Raw genomic sequence first — 22943 nt, 5'->3', positions numbered from 1 at the left:
AGCATTGTGGTTTGAAGATACAGATGGTGTATTGTTTTTAACATCAGGGTAAACAACAATTGCAAAAGGAGCTTCGGGTATCTTTAAAGGCCTTAAAGGTGACATATCACACTTTTTTCATCAATATATATTGGTCTAAGAGGTCCCCAAAACATGTCTTCAAAGTTTCTGCTCAAAAAAACTTTGAAATCAGATTTTGGCATGCCTGAAAAGTCCTCTTCTTCATTCCTCATCAGAACACTCTGTTTTCCCTCTGACCACGCCCCCTCCAGAAGTGGATGTGCCTCGGCTCTCCAGCACGTTGATCTAATGTTTACATGTTGGCTGAATATACACGGCTGCTCAGAGATCGCGTTACTTCAACCCTCTGAATCTGATCCTGACGGAGAGGCGCCTGTAGCAGGACCTTTCTGAACGATTGGTCATAGATTTAGTGTTTCTTGTTGTTTTATTTATCAGTATGTCGACGTGTGTCTTGGTACACAGCTACGAACATGTAGCTATGTGGCTATGCTAACTAGCGCTAGCACTTATCCATGATAAATAAAAATCATCCACTATATCTTCAAATCTGCAGACGTGGGGAGTAAAACCGACCTTTGTGTTTATTAAGACAGCCTACAACTAGCATGCCTCCCTCCTAAGCTCCTTGTTAGCACACATTTGTGCAGGTAATGAAAAACGGGGGAGGGATTCAGTATTATTTTATACAGTCTATGGGCTGAACAAGCTCCGAGCTCTGACTCCGTGACAGACCGGATATTGTTGTTACGTAACAAAAACACGGAAGTCTGAAACGGCTCGTTTCACACACATTTACAGAAAGGTGTAGAAATCAAAACAGGGGCAGAATGGATTTTTTTTTTATTCTCGGGGGGTTTGTAGACATGCCAGGGACACATATTTCAGGTAGAGAACCATTAAAAAGTAAATTGTGCATGATATGTCACCTTTAATGATACACTCCTTTTACTGTATGTGTGTGCATAACACTCTTCACACGGTGTAAACACAAAGTCCAGGAGTTAAAGTTTATAGAAAGCACATGGCAAGCGTCGATAAACTTTATACTCACAAACATTTGCCTCAAACTGTTACTTTTTAACTTACTTTATAGGGTGCTACAAAACAATAAACACACATTTTTCTATCAAATTCTAATTTTTACAATGTATTGCTCAGCAGGAATTTCAGAAACAATAACTTGCAGTCTGAGTAAAGTCTACAAGATAGCTACTTTTTCAGAAAGGTGTTAATTTAGGAATCTCTACCGAGAAGATTGCAATGGAAAGTAAACCTTGACTTTCTCGCAAACTCTGTAACAGTTTATGAAAAAGGGAGCATTACCACAACCTTACTCGTCAGTTATGACTGGAAGGAGATTCAAAGCTTGATCAGAAAGGGCAACTGGACTTGGTAGGAAATTCTTGAAGATGCTTCACCTTTCCTCCAAAAGACTTCTTCAGTTCTGACCAGACTGGGGAAGAGATTGAAAATATAAGCCTCTAACAGTCGTGGGTGTGTTCATGTGGTCACAAAGGGTCGTCAGGAGAGTCTTTGGCTAAGTTCCTGACAGTTGTTAGCCTAGTTCCTGAGGAATTAGTTCCTCAGGAACTAGGCTAACAAGGAACCATGGGGTTCCTATGAAGCCTAAGAACAGGATCTGGATGACTGAGAACCTTCACAGACAGAATGGAAAGAGAGTTACAGAGAAAAAAAAAGAGGAAGTTCCTCAGGAACTAGTTCCTCGGGAACCATGATCTAGATGACTGAACCTTCACAGACAGAATGGAAAGAGTTACAGAGAAAAAAAAAAGAGGAATCACAGCATTGAAATTTCAACACAGAACTTTATTGTACCAATTTATACCAATAACATAAAAACAAAAGGCAAAAGATGGAAGCAGTCAAGAGAAGGAAGAACACAAAATACAGTCAAGTTTACAAAAGACTCAGTATCTGGATAATTTACTTACAAATTTGACAAAAATATTGATTATACATTGTTGATAAAATGCAAGAGCTTCAAAACCGGCAGGACACAAACTGTGCAATAATATATATAGTCTATTATAAACTGTATATATAGAATGTTTAAAACTCTTTCAGCCTATTTTGAACAAAAACAAAACTGTAGCTGGAACTTACATCTTTCACAGATATGGCAGAAATATACACACGTGTTAAATAAACATCTTTAAACATGAATTACATGAAAATTCTCCATTTAGGACAAAAATATACTCAAGACTTCACAACTAGTCTAGGAAAATAGTGCACAGCAATGGATTAGATATTGTAGTAAAGAATAATACCAAAGATACACCTATTTTATTATACAAAATGTCCATATATTAAAATATAACACAACCTTCTGCAGAGTCAAACCTCAGCTGAATCTCATACACATCTGACTTTTGACAGTCCAGCTATCGATAAACACAAATGTTACATTTGAGAATCTGGCCCTGTCAGTTGGATCAGATCTCTTTACGATTATTTCAAAAGAGATTGCTGTATTGCTCTGATCAGTCCTGGACTCTCAGGTGGACAGTCATCAAACCTCTTCTACAAATCTGAGTTGGGAGTGAAGGACTCTGGATTCAGCAGGAGGTTGAAACAGATTTGCATCTTCAGCTTCCTAAATCAGCTGATATAATTTTTTTTTCTGTTGGGCACTTGCAGCAGATAAATTCCTTGGACCTGTCATCTCCTCACAAGCGACTGATTTGTCTTCCTCAGTCTTGAATGATTGTTCAAACACGATTACAGGTAAATCCCTTAAAGTTGCAAATGCAAGGAAACAATGCAGCTTACTGAACTGCTAATAAAAGATTTCTGAAAAGCACCTTTTACACGTTCTTATGGAAGCTTCTGAATGATGCGGCTTATGATTGTGGAGTCTTGGAAATGTAAACTGACATCATAATTCAGGTTGACTAATGAAGATGTGGTTTCAACTACACACAGTTCACTGCATACAAAGTGTTGAATCCAGTATGTTCACGTCTCTCCACAAAGAAAAACAACACCGTAGAAATCTTCATGAAAAGACATTTGAAATGTTTTTAAACTGGCCTACAGAACGGTCCACATTCATAATGTGCAGTTAACCTAATAGTTCTGAACTCACGTCATTCTCAAGATGTTAGTATGAAATTCAAAGCTCAGCTACTTATTTCCCTTACGCAAAGACAAAACTCAATCAAGGCAGTCAAACAGATGAAAATACAGTACAAAACCCTACAGCACTGATTGAAAATCACACCAGCTGGAGTACAGATGAACATCTCCAATGTGTCATTTTGATGGAGAGGACTTCAGATTTGTCAGATATGCACTTCAAGTCAAAAAAATCTCCCTAATATTCCTCTATCACTGTGCAAACTGGACATCAGCCATTTAATGCTAATGTTCAATCCAGTGGTGACAGTTACAAAGCTGCCGGGCTAAAATCAGGCCGCCACTGTCTGTGTGCCTTGTGTTGTGTGCGTGTGCAGTGATCAGATCTGGTGGTGGCCTGGCAGTCAAGTCAGTCAGTCAGTCACCTGGTAGCATACAAGCCTGCGGTCACATGCAGTTGGCCACATTGCTGGAGCCCTGGCCGACATCCCTGATCTGGCTGACGTGAGATGAACAGACAGCCACTCCAGCACCGGCACGGCAGTGTGACACCGATCCCACAAGCTCCCACCTGGACGGTAAAGAAAGTACAGGATCACTAAACAACAGTAAGAGAATATAGCTACAGTCTGAAACAGTAGTGCTTTTTACAAGGTTCAAACTATTCAACTTTCAGCCGCGTAATTAATCCAGTAAACATGATGATAACACTTCGACTAATTATGTGTATACTTCTCTTTTATGTACATTTTTCACACATGCACGGATAGAATTTTCTAGAAAATTTTGCTTGAAAATTTCCAGAAAAGGCCAGTCTGCCCCACAAATTTTCCAAAGTTACCAATTCACACATATCCCTTATAGATTTTCACTGTCGGACATGAGGTGGCGGGAGGGTTACCTCATGAGGCAATGATGCTGCAGAAGTCACAATGTAATATTTGCTACGTATCCAAGTTGGCGAAAAAAATAACAAAATGGTATGATATGATAACAGTGGCTGTTTTTTTGAAACAACCTACTATACTAGTATTACACACTGATTTGGCCTAAATTCAGTTTGTAGTGTCTCACACGGGTACCGGCCAGAGGGCTTTCTGTTTTTATGCCCCTAGGCTGTGGAACTCTTTGCCTCTGGACATCAGAACAGCGAGCTCTCTGGGTGTTTTTAAAAGTAAACTTAAGACTTACCTTTTTAATCTAGCTTTTAATGTGAAGTAATTTATTTTAGCCCTGGACTGCATTATCAGTATCATTATTAATATTATTTTTATTATTATTTTATTATTTTATTATCATTTTTATTATTTTTATCATTATTATCTAAACCATTGTTTTAACATGTATTTATTCATCTTATTTATTTATTGTGTTCACCTGATCTCGTTAACTCTACCTTATTTTTAACTTTTATTTCCACTCTTACTTATTTTATTAATTTTACTGTGTTGATTTTCTTTTCTTTTTTAAGTATTTCTTCTTTTTTCATGCCTTCTATAATTCTACCATTGCTGTTATTTTCTTACTGTCTGTTACTCTGTGAAGCACTTTGGGCTACATGTTTCTATGTATGAAAGGTGCTATATAAATAAAGTTGAGTTGAGTTGAGTTGAACAAGAGCAAAATCTGCAGAATGCAAAAACTACCCGGATGTCGAACTGATTCTGGAAAAATGTCTCAGTATGCAGTGGACCAGTCTAGCTTGCGTACTGTTTCCTACAATGCACAGCACTAACGTTCTGCTTCCTATTTTTTCCGTATATGATGGGGGACACTTTGTTTTAGGTGCTTTGAAAATTAATAAATTCTGTATAAACCACCTCTTAATGTTTTCTAATCATAAGTGGATGCTAAATAAGCAGTTTCGCTTTCGTTGTAACAGTCATTCTACATACTACCTTCAAACGCAGTATGTAGTACGTTAGGGCTGTCAACGAATGATCTAAATTTGAATACATATTTAAATGTTAAAAAGAAGACGGAGGTTCGACTGTGAAAATTAATAATCAACTGTGGAAAAAAAGAACACATTGGCGGCTGCTTTGCAAATGGGTGCACTGCATGACGGGTCAGGGACAGGTCACAGGAGTCACACATGCACAGCGTGAAGCAGATGTAATGCAGTTTTTCCTCTCTTTTTTTCATACTAGCACCAAGAAAGTAAGTGGACTGCTTTTTCTTTTTTAACTTTAACTTCAATTAATGTTAATAATATTTGCTTCAATCACTGAATGAAGCCTACCTATATTAGGGACAAGAGTCGGGACCTTTAATTGCTCGCACAAGTCTTGCTCAGCACTCAATCAGCACATTGCGCACAGAGAGGAGGGGGGCAAGCGAGCGAGAGGTCTACGGTCTTAAAAGTGGTACGGTATAGGCCATTTACTTGTTTTGTAATGTGTAGGTATGTTTTAGCCATGTTAAATCTGAATAAAAATACATATGAAAGTAGTTATGTCTCCTTAAATTAGTTTGTCCACCTGTTATTGACATAATGCGCAAATATAGATATTCGAATGGTTCGAACCTATGGGATTTTTTTAGAGCGAATATTCAAACGTCAATTTGGAGCAATTTTGACAGCCCTATAGTATGTACTGCATACTACATTTGTAGGTAGTACGGACTGGAGCAGGTGGTTTTGAAAACAGCCAGTGTGTAATTGGACACGTTTGAAGTATCAACCTGAGTGAAAAAGGACAGATGGCCAGCAGAGACAAGATAATAAGCAGCTTTGATCATTATGTGTTGATGTTTTTATTCACCCTTTTGAATGTTGCCCTTCCGGTTGAACACCAGTTGCATGATACAAACCTCATCACCGCCTCTTGCTTGCTAAGTGTGACTTTTCCTTAGTAATGACCTGCTGCTTTGACACATCGACTCGCCCTGACTTTCTTTGAAGAAGATACTTAGGAGGTTAGCAGGAAAAAGTCCAGACAAGGTCAGAGTGTAAAATCTGTCTGTTTGTGTTCACTCCAGCCATCCCAGAAAATGTCTGGGCATTTTCAGAGTACAGGGAAAGGGCATGCCTACGTTTAGGTAAAGCCATCTGAGATACATTTTAACATTGTTTGTATGAAAAAAATGACAATTTGGTTTTAATTTAAGTGGTAATTAGACTTGTTAACAGTTTCAGATAAGGATAGCTTCTCATCACAGATAGTTCCTTAAATGGGATCCTATCTCCCCATTCCCCCATCTCTTACTTTAATTCTCCCTGTCCCATTAAAGTGACTAACCATAGACATTTCTGGAGTCCCTGAGCTCCATTGTCTCCTGGGTTCCTCTGAGGCACTGCCGTAGACGACCTCCTGCTGTGGACGTTCCAGACTCCAGCTGCTACGGACTTGCCCGACTCCAGCGGCAACAGCATCTACTACTATTGTCTAGACATGCTATTTTTGTAAAAGCGTCCTGAGATAACGTTTGTTGTGATTTGGCGCTATACAAATAAAGATTTATTGATTGATTAAATATATAAACTTTGACTTTGAGTACCATGAAAAGCGCTATACAAATCCTATCAATAATTATTATTATTATTATAAATGCCATCAGGTCATCTCAAATCTCACCATGACCATTTAAAGACCCTTAACATCACACCGTCCTCATTCATCTTCCTCTCACCTGTTCATTCGAGGCTCAAAAGCCTCCACTGTGTTTAAGTAGATGTTCCCATTGTGGCCCCCAACTGCAAACACTCTTCCCATTACAGTAGCAACCCCGACACCACCACGGGGCGTGGTCAGCTCAGACACGTACTCCCAGCGGTGCATTCGTGGGTCAAAGCGCTCCACAGAGCTCAGGGGTGAATTGTCATCAAAACCACCTTTAGGAAAGATGAAAGAGACAATCACTGTAGATGCACAGGGAAATCTTAAAGGTGACATATCATGCAAAATTGACTTTTTAATGGTTCTCTACCTGAAATATGTGTCCCTGGCATGTCTACAAACCCCCCGAGAATGAAAAAAATCCATTCTGCCCCTGTTCTGATTTCTACACCTTTCTGTAAATGTGTGTGAAACGAGCCGTTTCAGACTTCCGTGTTTTTGTTACGTAACAACAATATCCGGTCTGTCACGGAGTCAGAGCTCGGAGCTTGTTCCGCCCATAGACTGTATAAAATACAACTCAACTTCTCCGTTTTTCATTCCCTGCACACGTGTGCTAACAAGGAGCTTAGGAGGGAGGCATGCTAGTTGTAGGCTGTCTTAATAAACACAAAGGTCGGTTTTACTCCCCACGTCTGCAGATTTGAAGATCTAGTGGATGATTTTTATTTATCATGGATAAGTTCTAGCGCTAGTTAGCATAGCTACATAGCTACATGTCGTAGCTGTAGCTGTGTACCAAGACACACGTCGACATACTGACAAATAAAACAACAAGAAACACTAAATCTGTGACCAATCCTTCAGAAAAGGTCCAGCTGCCTTTCTGGCAGAGGTCGGTTTTACTCCCCACGTCTGCAGATTTGAAGATCTAGTGGATGATTTTTATTTGTCATGGATAAGTGCTAGCGCTAATTAGCATAGCCACATAGCTACATGTTCGTAGCTGTGTACCAAGACACACGTCGACATACTGATAAATAAAACAACAAGAAACACTAAATCTGTGACCAATCGTTCAGAAAGGTCCTGCTACAGGCGCCTCTCCATCAGGATCAGATTCTGGATCAGATTCAGAGGGTTGAAGTAACGTGATCTCTGAGCAGCCGTGTATATTCAGCCAACATGTAAACATTAGATCAACGTGCTGGACAGCCGAGGCACATCCATTTCCGGAGGGGGCGTGGTCAGAGAGAAAACAGAGTGTTCTGAGGAGGACTGAAGAAGAGGGCTTTTCAGGCATGTCAAAATCTGATTTCAAAGTGTTTTTTTGAGCATAAACTTTAATGACATGTTTTGGGGACCTCTTAGACCAATATATATTGATGAAAAAAGCGTGATATGTCACCTTTAACATCAGTTTTGTGACAAAAGCTCCTGAGCCTAAGAAGTAGCTCAATTCAAAACATTCAGATGAAATGACTGACAGTTGCTGTGAGAAGGATTATGCTGACAGCAATGAAACAGGCACAAGTTAAGAGGATTTCATGGATCTGTTCTAAAGCAAAGCTACTGACCAGGCACAATGCCACAACAGAGGGTTTAATGAGCCCTGAATGGCCCTTTAATTTGAAGTGGTGCAATAAAAATATCACCCTCACACTCTGAAAATCAGTAACTACGTCGTTTATAAACATGAACTTGAGTCTCCTGTGATGCACGCATTTGTGCATAAAACTAGGGTGTGTATCTAGTAGGTATGTGACCTGGGCTGATAATAAAAAAAAATTATCCAAAGAACAAGAAGATTTAAAAACACATGTAAAATCATCACAAACAGCGTCCACTGAAGTTAATTTAACTTCAAGCATTGTCTTATAGCTTCAGCACATGCCTCCAGATAGTGATGGCTGAGTATCAGGGTGATAGCTTCAGAAGAGCTTCAGAAGAGATATGTAGCATTTTTGTTCATCTCACCAACTACATAGAGGCAGCCATTGAGTTTGCTGACTCCATTCCCTGCACGTCGCTGACCCATCTCGCTGACTTCTGCCCACTTATTGAGATGTGGGTTAAACCGCTCCACGCTGGATAGTGACGCCACGCCGTCGTTTCCTCCAACTGCATATACAAAACTCTGACAAGGAGAGAGCAAATAACAAGTGAGCACAACTCATACAACAAGTGAGCACAGTGAATCCAATGCTGTCTTTTAAAGTCTCACCCCCAACGCCACAGACCCCACTCCTCCTCGGGGTGTGTTCATCGGGGCCACTGAGCTCCAGCAGTCGCTTTCGATGTCGTAGCGTTCCACATCGTTGAAGCAGGAGTTGTCGTCCAGACCTCCGATAGCATAGATAGGACCCCCGAGAGCTGCCAGGGCTATTCCCCTCCTGAGAAGCACAAACATGGTACTTAATAATAGGTCCTCAATGGTACAGAAGTTAAGATTTGTGTTATAAAGGGAAGTCTGTTCTGTTCCTGAGCATGCAAACTTGTCAGTTATCATGGTGTAAGGGATATGTAGTTTGGTGTTGTGGCTTTTTAAATCTTCATAACATTCTATTTTTCAAAAGACTTTGTCCAGCTTAGTGGATTTTCCTCTTAAGATCCTGCTGACTGTTGTGAATTTTTTTGAAGCTCTACTCTTGCTTTGCACTGTATGCCAAAATTTTGTAAGTCATAAAGTGCCTCTTTAGGGGACAAATGCAACATTGAAAGCTCAGGTTTTCCTCATCCACACAGCAACACAAGCCTCCACAACCATCCTGGCTGTAGATGTGCTCTGTGTTACACTTTGTGAGAGTGAAGAGCAGGGGCTTACAGAAAATAACATGCTTTGAATGTAGTTCTGTTAGTTTGATAGTAGGGATGTCCAGATCGTTTTTTTTGGCCCCTGATCCCGATCAGATTTTAATATTGAATATTTGCCGATACCGAGTCGCGATCCCATACTTTTGTTTGTCTAGACAATAGTTGCACAAGAGATAAGATTAATGTGGGGTAAGACTGAGTGTTACCTTGTCTTGGTGTTGGGTCTCTGTTCATAATTTGACATAGAGTATGGTCTAGACCTATGTTTATAAAAGCGTCTTGAGTTAACGTTTGTTGTGATTTGGCGCTATACAAATAAAGATTGATTGATAAGAGAGTTGAGCTGCACACTGTTTCATTTTCCTTTAACAAAATAAGTAATTACAAAAATAACTAAAATATGTCTTGTGTTTATTTCATCCAACTTTGTTGTAAAACTCATAATCTGTTTTACAAGTTCTGCTGTATGAGACCCACACAAACTGCTGTTGGGGCATTAAAGCATGCCTAAAGGCTGATTTATACTTCTGCGTCGAATCGACGGCGTAGCCTACGCCGTAGGCCTACGCACGTAGCTGACGTGCACCTCCTCCAAAATGTAACTCCCCGTAGAGCCGACGCGGACCGCAAGCTCTGTGATTGGTCCGCTCGACAGCTTGGTCTTTCCCGCATTCACAGCACTTCCGGGATCCCGGACATCGGCCGCACATCGGCCGTGTATTTCATCTCCTCCTCTCTATTCTTCATGTAATCATGTCTGTACGATAAACAGCAACATGTATCAGCTGTAGATTAATAGAACACGCTCTGAATCGATGTGGAAAAGTAAACAGAGATCGTAGCGGGACCGGAAGCAGGCGACCGGCTATCAGAGAGACCACACTGCCCTCAAGCGTTTCGGAGGAGAATTGCTGCGCGACACAGACACACCGACGCAGAAGTATGTGGGCTCATGTCCGCGTCAGCCCCTGCTGCGTAGGGGCGACGCAGAAGTATAAATCAGCCTTAAATCCGAGGCTGCTCTGAACGCAACAGTCACAAGACAGTGCGTGATTCACAATGGCAGCATCCGGCTGTGAGACGAAGAACATAAATATTGGGAGTGACAGCGAGATCGAAACATGCCCGGTTGCCACTATCTACGTAGTGGGCTGCTGCTGCTAGCCATGAGGTTTCTGATGCTAATGTTACAGACTGTCCTGTGTTTGCTTTATGTTTTTCACCTTTTAGAACCACATGTCCCTTGAGAGTTACCGTAGGGTGCGTAGAGCATATGCTTTTGTCTGGCGGTGCACATTAGAGTTCTACAATAAAATTAAAATCATGGTTTGAGTTCTACATCAATGTCCCATTTATTATTTTCTCATCATGTATACACAGTTAAGCAAACTCAGAACATTCAATTACACTCGCGCCTTCAGCTGCAAATTGTGTTCATTGACAGCGGAAGTAAATGATCGGATGAGATGATCGGCTTAAATGCCGATCACCGATCAATTAAAATCTTCCAGATCGTCTCCGATCCGATAGTTGAGATCGGGATCGGGACATCCCTATTTAATCCCTATTTAGCTCTCTTTGCTAAATGATAAAAACCTGACTGATACTCAGTATGATGTGGGGTCTCCTTACCTTTTGGTGTTCATGGAGGCTTTCATCATCCACTTGTTGGTGAGAGGGTCAAACATCTCCATGTTGCCTAAGTGTTCATTACCATCATGGCCCCCAACAGCATAAACTTTACCTAAGGTAAAAAAATGATAAAAGTTACATCTTTATAATCACAATCTGTATAAATTGACCAGTGATTTAAAATCTTCTTTAACTCTTAACCCTGTGTGAACAAGCTAATGAGACTTTTAAAAAATGAGCACAGACTGGTTAAAACATAAATGTAGTTTCAGTGTTATTACCCATTGGGTTCTGAAGGAGTTTAGAAGCCCAACAATGGCAGACGCCATATTGGAAATGCTGTCTCAACCTAACTTTTGTTCAATCTAGAAACAGGCAAAGAAGTGGAGTTGCAGAAAACAGGAAACAAACCGGCAGCTGAGAGAATAATTTATGTCATAGTAGTTCCCTGTGCGCTTGACTTTTCAAAACAGTTAATCTATTCCCATGCACCCAGTTTTATTTTCAGTACTGGCGTTATATATAACCCTGTCTTACCTCCAACAGATATGACACCCACGTGACGCCGTCTGCTGTTCATTTCAGGGCCAAAGAACCAGCTGTTCTTAGTGATGGAGTAGCATTCAATGCTGCGAAATGGGTCACCTGAACCCCCACGGCCACCCACACAGAACAAAACCCCTGAGGAGGTGGTAGGAAAGAACAAAATGTTTGCACAGTGAGGGAACACACATGCACACAGCCTCAGGATATGCACATTTTTAAGATCGTTTAACTTTCTCTTGTGATACAAGAGTGCTGAATGTTGCTACAAGTGCAATTAAATCAGAAATCACATGTTCAAAGCTAAACGCCAACATGTACAGTACCTGCAGTGTGTTTCCGGGGTATAGTGCGAACTGAATACTCAAAGTCCAGCACCACCTTGTTGCTGAGGTGGAGGTGGTAGTTCCTGGCCTCATCCATCAGATCACGACAACTAAGGTTACCCTTGATCATCTCGTCCTTCGCTACTTTTCCAGTCAGGAACTCAACAGGCAGCAGGGGGAGACGCACCTGAAGGAAAGAGAAGCATGGACATTGTTGTGAGGTTGTAAAAGAGACACATAAAGCTGTGAACATATGAGAAACAGTAATAATACATGCAGTTATGAGCTTTTGTACAATCAGCAAAATAGATAACAATCCCAAAATCCTTGCAACACATTCAGAGATACTTCCAAACTCAAATACAAGAGGCTGTGAACTCTCTGACCTGAGACATGATCTGGTCCAGCCAGGCCTCGTGGTGCTGTGGATTGGCTTTGAGCCATTTCACTGCTGCGTTGTATACCTGGGTCTCTGAGTGGATGTTGAGCTCGCTGGAGGACAATAACGTGCGCAGGTGCTGGGGAGACACGCACGTAAAGTCCTCACACTCCACCACCTCAGTGAAGTGCTCACAGGCGTAGCGGTCGGCCATGTCCATCAGGTCGACGCGATTGTGGCTCTCAGCAAAGGTACGAACTGCCAGGCAGTTAGTGGGGTGGAAGTGTGCCTTCATGTACTCACAGCAAGCCCTCGCCACCAACTCCACCTAAGATTAAAAAAAAGAAATAAGTGATTTAGCAGAGAGAATATCACAAGATGCCTGCATGGCACATTGATTGCTTGTTTCTTTACCTGGAGGATACAGGCTGCGTAAAGCAGAGGCTGAACATTGTCCACCGTTAGTGTGAGCTTGGAGGAGTAGGCAAAATGTACCAGGTCCTGGATAGCATCCCCATCAAAGTCCTTGATCTCTATCAGCTCCTGCTTAGCCTCGGACATCTCTGACAGGAACATGGCCCTCAAGGGAGAAATAGAAACTTAGATAAGAACAAGGTCATGAACCCTCCATAAACCTTTTTGTTCTGTCAGAATGCATAAAACTATCTTTGTCCTGATCTTTTTATAGGCTAGTCCTTTGTTGTCTGTTATGTATCTGTGGAAGTCAGAATATGAATGGTTTTTTCACACTGCAAGTATTCTGTGAGTTTCTCTTGTTCAAGGTATTTTGTTTTTCTTTTTTTGGGAGGAATTAATAAATGAGGGTTTAAACCGGACATGTTCCATCCAAGAATCTCTCTATAAAGAATCTTACCAAAAAAACACAAATCTACGGAACCCCTGAAGTCTGGAAAATATATACTTTTTTTAATATTGTGCGCACAGGATATTATCTTGAGTGCATATTATAATTATCTTGTTTGTACAAGTTATTATTTTATGCGCAAAGGATTATTATCTTGTTGGCACAAGTTATCTTAAGCACACATTATAATTTTCTTCTTCTACAAGTTATTATCTTGTGCGCACAAGATAATGATATTAACAAGTTTCAATGACTAAAGTTGAAGATTTTCATTACCTTCTGTTATGAACATTTTAATTCTGTTGGTACAGCTGTCAAACAGGCAATGCTTTCAATTGTAGCGGATGGCACATTTATTGTTTCATAGTTTTCATTACCTTAAAACAAACTGTCAACCAGTATGTCTTGACAAAGCATTTCATTCAAATAAGTTTCAAAGCATTAACATGTGTTCAATTTTTATTTATTTTCTAAGTACCCTCCATCTGTTCGCCCTGAAAAAAAGGTTAGGAATTCAGGGTTTATATTTCTTTCAAGTAGTGTTCTTGATTAACTGTGCTAAACAGTACGTTTGAAAGAAAAAAAGTCTTATTCGGTCCTTTGGAGAAGTACTAACTCCTGTGATGTCTTTTTTGGTTCCTTGTCGAGACCCCTGAGAATCCAGCTCGGCTAATATGACTCTAACTTCTTCTTTTGTTTGCTTTAAGACAGTTTTCTCGGCAATTTGTGAACATCCATCTGCACTTATGCATTTTCCCAGGGCCCCTTAATTGTTCCTGGATAAAGTAAAAAACATGACCTAAAGCTGCATAGTCTGTCCGTCAGCTGAGCCTGTAATAACTTGTGCAAACAAGATAATTATATTGTGCGTGCAAGATAATAACTGGTGGGAGCAAAATTAAAAAAAATACTTTTTGGGACTCCAGGGGCTCCGTATGAATGTAACTTTTGTCCAGACATAACAAATATTAAACTTTTTTTGTTGCTTGATCTCTACTGTAGTACTCAGTCACAAAATTTAAAAATAAATATGGAACATACCTGAAGTAAGGGATAACACATGCAAGCACTAGTTTGTGGCATGGTATCAACCTACTGCCAACCTAAAAAAGAGATAAAAACAAAATACATGACAAAATATAAAGAACAAAGACACACAGTACAACCACCACAATGTCAGTATAAACAAGACTATTCCATATTTGGGAAAGAGTCAAGTCAGAAATCAGATCATCTCAACCATCTCTACTAAATCAAAGAAGGAAGTGGGAGTTTGCAGAGCCATAAAAATGAATAAGGCTTACCTCTATCAATATATATTAGTGCTGCATGATATATCCAAAATTCACTGTCATCCCGATATCAACATACGCAATATAAATATTGCAAAAGAATGCTTGAACTGCGATAAATTGTACTCCGTGTGCTATGCATTCACACCCTGCATGACATGCTTTTATTAACACTCGACTGGATCACTGTAACTCACTATATTTTGGCCTGGAACACTCACTATTGCACTGCCTGCAGCTGGTACAAATGCTGCTGCCCACAGGCAAACGCAAGCATGAGCACATATCCCCTGTCCTAGCTTTGCTGCACTGGCTCACGGTTGCTTTTTGAATAGATTTTAAAATTTTATTGTTTGTTTTTAAAGCTCTTAATGGCCTAGCCCCCAGTACCTGGCCGAGCTTCTCCAATATCATGTCCCTGCCAGGACACTGAGATCATCTGGTCAGTTGCTATTGGTCACTCCCAAAACCAGGCTTAAAACCAGAGGTGACCGAGCCTTTGTGGCGGCCGCTCCTCGGCTCTGGAACAACCTGCCCCAACAAATCCGCTCTGCAGGATCAATCAAGATTTTTAAAACCTCTCTTAATACTCACCTTTTCTCCCTGGCTTTTAATCAAGGTTGAGTGGACATCTGGCATAATCTTAATTAAATTTTAATTTATTTGATTCCATCTTATTTTACTATATATTTGCACTGTTAACGTATTTTAGTATTATATTTTAGTATTGTATTGTATGCTATGTTTGTCATTTGTGTTGTTTTTGATCTGTACAGCACTTTGGTCAACCTTGATTGTTTTAAACGTGCTCTATAGATAAAGTTTGAGTTGAGTTGAGTTGAGTTGAATGTATTTGGCCAATCAGATGGAGCCCTGCTGCCCTACATGCCCGCCCTCTACGCCCACGACAATCAACGACTTATTTTTTCATGATGAAAACAATACTATGATAAGCTAAACTGCATCATTGATAATAAAAACTCTGACCAACCTATTTTTAGTTTTTGTTGACAAGACGATGACGAGACGAAAACTTTAGTGGCGGACCGTCGGACATTAATAATTCATATTTTCTCCCGCTGTGTGTCTAATCTAAATGAAAGCGAAAGCGAAGCGAGTTATTATTTTAGGGGCCCAGTGTTAGCTTGGTCACTACCTGCAGCAGGAGTGCTGTGTGAACCAGCTCTCCTCGCTTACATACATCAGTCTTAGTTTAATTGATTATTTTTACCCCCGGTGTTCGTTAGTGACAAAGACACAACCGGGGGACGTCTGTTTAATATTTGACGTTTTTGCCGCTATTACCATAAAAAGCTCCGCGTCTAGAGCTTGATTTGTTCCAGTTTGGTGATACATCAGACACCTTCAGTAAGTTTGGATCAACTCTTTGTCATCAAAGATGCAGATGCATTTCAGAGTGCCGTGAACTGACTGTCTGTTTCTTTGAATCAAGAGAATCAAAATATATTCATAGTGGTCACATCAAGAATATTTTCTTTTTACTTTTAAGCAGGAACAGGCTAAATCATTTAACTTAAGCTATTACACAAAAGTGTTAAAAGAGTGAAATGTTGACTATTTGAACATTTGGTAGCCCTGATACTGGTATCTGATTGACTACATTAATTCTTTTAAAGAGAGAAAATGTTTTGGCAAAAATGAAAGACTAAAATGTGACTAAAACTAGACTAAAACTATAAACTGAATTCCCCCCGGGATAAAGTATTTCTGATTTTGATTCTGATAAAGGGCAGAAAAGACTAAAATGTGACTAAAACTAACAGGCATTTTCGTCTAAAGACTAAGACTAAATCCAAAACAGCTGCTGAATCAAGTTGGCTCCAAGAAGGTTTTGTACTCTATCACCTCATCCCCTTAATATTGCAACACCATCATACCCTTGGTGGGAAGAGAAAAGATTAGACAATTGTAATGCATGCTCGTTCCCTTGTCCCGTCGCGATGACGCACATATTCCACGCTGGCGGGCACATATTTCAGGCTGAGGTAGAGCAGCTGTTGCACTAACCCGCTTTGATTCGCCAAAGTACGGTCTTCCTCCTCCCTTCTCCGGTCCTCTATCTCTCTTCTCCTCCCCAGCTGACGAAAGTGAAGCAGTATGTTTGTGTCGAGCTGCTTATTCAAAACTATAATCAAAATCAAAGCGAAAATTGTACTTATTGTGAGGTCTTCCATGTTGTAACCGAATATAAAAGAAGCAGGAGCTGGAGTCTGTTTTCTTCCGGTAAACGTAAATACGTCATGCCCGCCCCTGTCCAATCAGAACCCTTCCCAACCCCCAGACCTTCAGCGGAATTGAATAAAGACGGTTAAACGTGTTTTCCATGTAAACCTCAATTCGGAATTACTATTTCCATGTAAAAGCGAAGGAGAATACTTTAATTCTGAATTATTAAATTCTGAATAATTAATTCTGAATTAAAAAACATCATGTAAACGTAGCCATTGTACACTTAAGTATTTGTTTATTTATTGCAAGTCATATCGTCATTGCAATTTTCAACAAGGTTATCGGATATTGCATGTTTTCATAATATCGTGCAGCCCTAATATAAAAATATATATATTTTTAAATCAAAGCATTAAATCAGAGTGGGGTTAATAAAGATAAGTTGGGTCTTAAATAGAAGACAAACATATCTCTGTATTTGTTGACCTAGCAGTGAAGCCTACCTTCAGTGTAACGTCACAGAGCTCTCCCACTTCATAGAAGTGCCTGAGGGAGTTATGGAAGTCCTTCCAAGCCTCATGAGCCTCAAAGACAAAGGATCCATCCGGCTCACAGTCTGCTTTCGATGATGCCCTGTTTCCACTCCGCTTCTCCTTGGGCTTCGGCTGCTTGGGATGGTCTGGTACCACATCCCCGGGTGCCATTGCTGGCTACAGTAAATAACACCTATAACAGAGACAGACAACAGAGAGCATTTCAGATCATCCATTTGGCCTTGTACACTTAGGATTGGATTTGTAAAAAATAAGATAAGACTTGTCAAAAAATTAAACAAAAATGTGAATGCATCATCAGTTCTGGAAACTGTTCTGTGCCATTTTCACAATTTAAATATTTCAATAAATAGATTTATTTTAAAATCTGGGTAATTTTTGAAGCTGTTATATGGCGTTTTAAAATTTTTAAATATTTTAATAAATATATAAAAATTAAAAAATGTAAATGTCTGAGTCATTTTTGAGGAAAAAAGTCCAAATACCATCTCTACAAGATTTAAAAATGTTTTAGTTTCTTTGTTCCTCTATGACAGCTAACATATCTTCAGATTGTGGACAAAAATTGAAGATGTCACAAAGGAAACCAACATTTGTCACCCATTTTCACCATTTCATTGTTTGGAAAAATAATCAACAGACTAAATACAATTTTAAGAACTGACCATAAACAATAGTTAATAATAGAAGAATCACCCACACTGTTGATAATAAGCAGAGCTGATTTTCCACCCACCCACTTAGTCCACAATAACTTGCATTATGAAATAGAAACTGCAGCCAGGTGCACATTACACTACACATTCTCCAATAAAGGAAACAAAAGGGAAATAAGCAGTGGATAACATTTCCAGCCAGCTGAGCAAGTTTGGTCAGATTTCCTCCCCCTTTCAGTGTCACTTCCCCTTTACTCATTCAGCAGAGATTACAGATAACTGAGGAGGACAAGCAGATTCCTCTGAACCTACACAGCACACCACAAATTAAAAGACTCTCAATCACACCCATAAAACCCCTACCTATTGCTGAATCTGATGATAATTCTCCACGGCTGATAAGTCCCAGAGATACTGAGATCAGACAGCCAGAGGGCAGAGCTCCACCCACACCTTACAGACGATGCACTGTCTCTCTTTTAAGCTAGATCTCTGACTCTGAATAGTCTCAGTGTATCGCCCCCTCATCACTAGTCCTCTCGGCAATAAGAGCAGAAACATCAAGTCCCATCATATGCACCAGTGATCAAAGGGCTTTCTCCACTTGTAGATTTCGTGGTTAGGCTCTGTCTTTGAAACGATTCAGTTTCTCAACACATGTAGGAACCCTTTCGTTCAAGAAGCAGACTCTGGATCAGCCGGAGCACTTTCATGGCCTCAGATGATAACATCATCATGATGTATTATTTATGAAGAGTGAGATAGTCAATAATTTAAGGATGGAGTTGTATTGCACAACATTAAACGGAATAAGCATACCCATACCGACCGTACTTTTCAAAGGTTGATACATATTTAAAAGCAAAGCATCCGTGTGTAGCCACCATACAAAAAAAAAGACCCCCAGCTGCAGCCAGCAGAACACATCCCACTTTAAAAGGTACAGAGAAGACTGGGGCATGCTCATAAGAGCCTACAGTTGTCATGTCGGATTACTTGACCCACTTGTCCAACCCTGCACTACACCAGCAGCCCTAAGCTGTGCTTCTAAGGACTGTCCTTTGATCAGTATCTGAAGAGTTTATTAGTCTACTAATGAGCTTGCTTCCTGCAAATGGAGAGGGTGTATTTCCCCTCAACACCTTTAAAGGAATTGAGGGTGAAGTGGGTTGTGTAATCTTTTTAATTAAGACAAGATTATTTTATTCATTCTTTCAGTTGACAAACTAAATATCAAATCTGTGCTAATAGCCAAAAAACCTCAAAAACTTCTAGTAGACACCATAATATTTTCCTCCATTCACTGGCTTCAAATAGAGATCAAAATCAATGTCATTATTTCTTCATTACATACAAAACCCTGCATGGCCTTTGCACCTGCATAATAGAAATACTGTGCCTTTATTCCAGCAGCTGTTCTCTCAGATCATCTGAGCAGGGCCTTTAATTAGTTCCTCATTCACACTGAAAATCCAAAAGTGTTGATGATTTTGCAGTGGTAGCTCCTATAAACTCTGCAACAATCTACCGCTAAGCATCAGGTCTGAGAATCTGCGTTCTGTTTTTGACAACAACCAAAGACACATTTCTATACATCAGTGTTTTCATAAATCCTGCTTGTGTTTGTGTATAAATGCGTGCTGCTTTGAGTGATTCATGTGTGTGTATGTTGGTTTGCAGGTATGCATTCATGCCTGTCTATTGAAATCTGACTTGTACAAACCCTCCAGTATGTAAAGCACTTGGTAACTGTGTCTAATAATAAGCTCTAAACTAGTACAGTCATTATCATTAGTATTATGGTAGATTCTTCTTGCAGTCTGAAGGTAGTGTATTTTGCGTGACACGTATGTTTGGTTCCAATCAACAAAAAATGTCCAGATTACTTTGCTATAAATGGGTCATTGACATGACGTGCATATTTTTATGTCCGAATCCAATATTTTCTTTTGAAATAATTTGTTATTTTTAAGACATTGATTCTATAAACGTGCTTATTTTGAATACAATTTAAGTACATTCAAATATTGAGATTTATTTTATTTTGAAGTATCTCAAACCCTGAAAATGTCAGGTGGCGCAACCGTCCGAGCAAGTGAACTGACTTAAAACACTATAAAAAATGTATTATAATGATAATAAATTCACCATGGCATGATTTTACATATAAGAGCTTTGAAATAAACATAATTTCATAAATATCAATAGTTTAAAAGGCACCTAAGATTATTTAAAAACTTTTGTCCAGCAATTTGCATGATCTCAAATGTCCGGGTGGCACCACCATACTCATGGACCTTTTATTTTGAAAGTAAGTAGTTATCATGGACTTCAACATATTCAATCATTCAGAGGACCCTACTAATTGTCATGGCTAAGTTAAAAGGTTTGTAGATGTCTCTTAAATAATAATAGAAAAGCTTTTATCAACTTATAGGTGGACGGTAACACTTTCCATGTCAGGTGGTACAACCAATCTAAAACTGTAAAAATTATATTTTATACCTGGCCAATAGAATGCAAAAATCTTAACATATTGTAAATAAAAAATATACTCACAAAACACAAATATGTAAAGCACTGTAACCACTGTAAGGGATACTTCCTAAAACTTTCAATTAGAATAAATGATAGGTAAGTACATATATTTTGACAAATATCTGGTTGCGCCACCTGACATTTTTTGGGTGTTCAAGTTAAGAAAAGGGTGAAAAAATATATATATATATATATATATATATATATATATATATATATATATATATATATATATATTGAAACACTTAAAAAAACGTAATGTGTTCAAACAAGCCTTTCCTTTCTGGAAATACTTTTTTTTTTTAAACTTTTTTGAGGCTTATTTGTCAACGACCCACATATAGAGTGCTATATAGTGTTAGCCCTATAGAACTTCACCGAGTCAATACATTTGCTTTCCTTTATTTGTGTACGCGAGCCCTGTTGTTTACTCAGTTTCTGGAGACGAAATCATTTCACTTGTCTAAAAATATTGATTCACACTTGACTAATCTAAAAAAAACAAATTTTTTGAGTGATACTGGAATCTCATCACAAGACAACCAGCTTCAAATATATACATGTAAATATACAATGCAACAATTCTCCAAGCAGAATTCCATATTTCTATTTATTTTATTATTTAACTATTATTTTTTAATGTAAAAACTACCTCTGCTACTCACCACTGCACCATTATCATATTATTTTAGTCTGTGTAGTCTGTCAAGTTAAGAACAGGGTAAAAAAACAACTATTAAAAACAAGCCTTGTTTGTTATTCCAGACACAAAAATATGCATTGCAACCATTCTGGAAATACTTGAAAAAATTTTTTTTTGAGGCTTATTTGTCAACGACCCAAATACACTTTTAATTGATTTGAATCCACGACTTTCTGAGCTACTTATTCTTAGGCACATCCAAAGTATACTATACGACTGACTGGTTGAACAAAGTACAACTACTAAACCCAAACAGAAGGTTTAAGGCAGGGGTGTCCAAACTTTTTTCAAAGAGGGCCACATATGATGTTGTCAGAATACCTCAGGGCCAGTGGCTCCTACTGAGACTTAGGAATCCCAAAAGTTGTATATGAAATATTTATTTAATAACAATGATTTTAAATTTTGTCTCAATAAATCAGTAACTAGGTAGTCCTCAGTTCTCCACAAGCCATGTACACATGAGCAAACGTTATCTTCTTCTGGAGGAAAATGTTTCTCATTAGGGTCCGGCAATGTGGGAAAAGTATTGTATCATTATTTTCCTATGGCAGGATCATGATCTAGATTTCATCACACTTCTTTTTTATATTGTTTTTTAAGACCTTTCTGACAAGCAGGCAACATTTTAAGAACAAAATAATTATTTTCCTGAGTTCTGAACATTTTTGATGCACCAAATTTTGCCTTTTTTGCACAATTTCATAATTTGATCTTGTCTTGTGTCCTCTTTTGTGTCTTCTGAAGTTTTAGTGTTCATCAAGAACATTTTCACATCATGATAAAAACATTAATTTGAAAACTTGTCAACTTTAAGAGTTCTTGTGTTTCTTCTTTATTGCCGTCTTGCAGAATTCCCAGAGCTTTGGCTTTAGACAGGTAGTCCATATGAAGCTTTTTGAGACGTTTCTGGATTGACTTTAGTTTTGTTTGTAGAAAGAAACCGTGATTAATTTCTTTGCTATAAATAACACAATTTAAGATGGAAACTTGGGGCCATAAATAAATGGACCTGGGGCCGCAATTGGCCCCCGGGCCGTACTTTGGACACCCCTGGTTTAAGAGATGCACATGTTGAAGGTATGGTGAAACCTACTATGCCAATATCACGCCTGTGTGGCACCTTTGCAAGTCATAAAGGATAAGTAATGTTCCCCTAAGTTGTAGGTGCAATACCAAACCCCAGCCTTCGTCACTTGGGCTTTGTTGGAACCTTCATAACAGTAAAAACTGATATTTAATGTGACATCAACATCAATCAAAAACACATTTCAACAGCTTGTAAAGACGAGTTCGGGTTTCCAAGGGGATTTAGTTATTTGTACGTGTCGAACACCTTAATGTCAACGTTTACACGCATAGTTATGAGTCTATTTGAAAACGGAAATCAATATAACGTGATGAAAAAGGTAAAACTCGCTAGCAGAGCTGAGCTAACATCACTAGGATGAACATTTACGGGTAGCTTGTTTGCTAACAGCAACTAGCAAGTACACTAGCATTCGAACGAGCTAACGTTAGCTGGCGATGAACTGGACATTTTTAGTGAGAGTTTAGCGAACATGCTTTCAACTGAAAGCCACACATCACTACAACTTAAAGCATTAATGAGTTGTAAAGCCAATAATGCAAAAAATAGATACCTCATGTCGCAGCAAGAATTAAAATGCCGGCTTCATTGAGCGGAATGTTTGGCATTAGCACGTTTGTTGTGATTCCAGGTGCTTCATGGGAGTTGTAGTTTTAAGGTTATACCAGAATTGGAGCT

At 39.1% G+C, this 22943-nt stretch overlaps 1 protein-coding gene across 2 annotated transcripts; it reads right to left on the bottom strand.

Annotated features, from left to right (window-relative positions):
- Positions 1-1830: 1830 nt before the first annotated feature.
- klhl8 (kelch-like family member 8) lies at positions 1831-22942 on the bottom strand. 2 transcript variants are annotated; one of them, XM_034709644.1, is made up of 12 exons: positions 22819-22942; positions 17228-17450; positions 14284-14345; positions 12792-12957; positions 12385-12705; positions 11999-12185; positions 11667-11810; positions 11130-11241; positions 8908-9076; positions 8661-8820; positions 6757-6958; positions 1831-3694 (listed from the first exon to the last, which is right to left on the bottom strand). In XM_034709644.1, exons 2-12 carry the CDS (start codon positions 17426-17428, stop codon positions 3571-3573), a joined length of 1848 nt encoding a protein of 615 aa, XP_034565535.1. In that variant the 5' UTR covers positions 17429-17450; positions 22819-22942; the 3' UTR covers positions 1831-3570. The 2 variants fall into 2 exon arrangements, with proteins under 2 accessions (XP_034565535.1, XP_034565536.1); XM_034709645.1 differs by having other exon boundaries at positions 12463-12705.
- Position 22943: the final 1 nt, after the last annotated feature.

The sequence above is a fragment of the Notolabrus celidotus genome, chromosome 19 (genome assembly GCF_009762535.1).
Source record: "Notolabrus celidotus isolate fNotCel1 chromosome 19, fNotCel1.pri, whole genome shotgun sequence".
NCBI lineage: Eukaryota > Metazoa > Chordata > Actinopteri > Labriformes > Labridae > Notolabrus > Notolabrus celidotus.
Note: the sequence above shows the minus strand (reverse complement) of the source record. Positions and strands in the feature narration are given on the sequence as shown.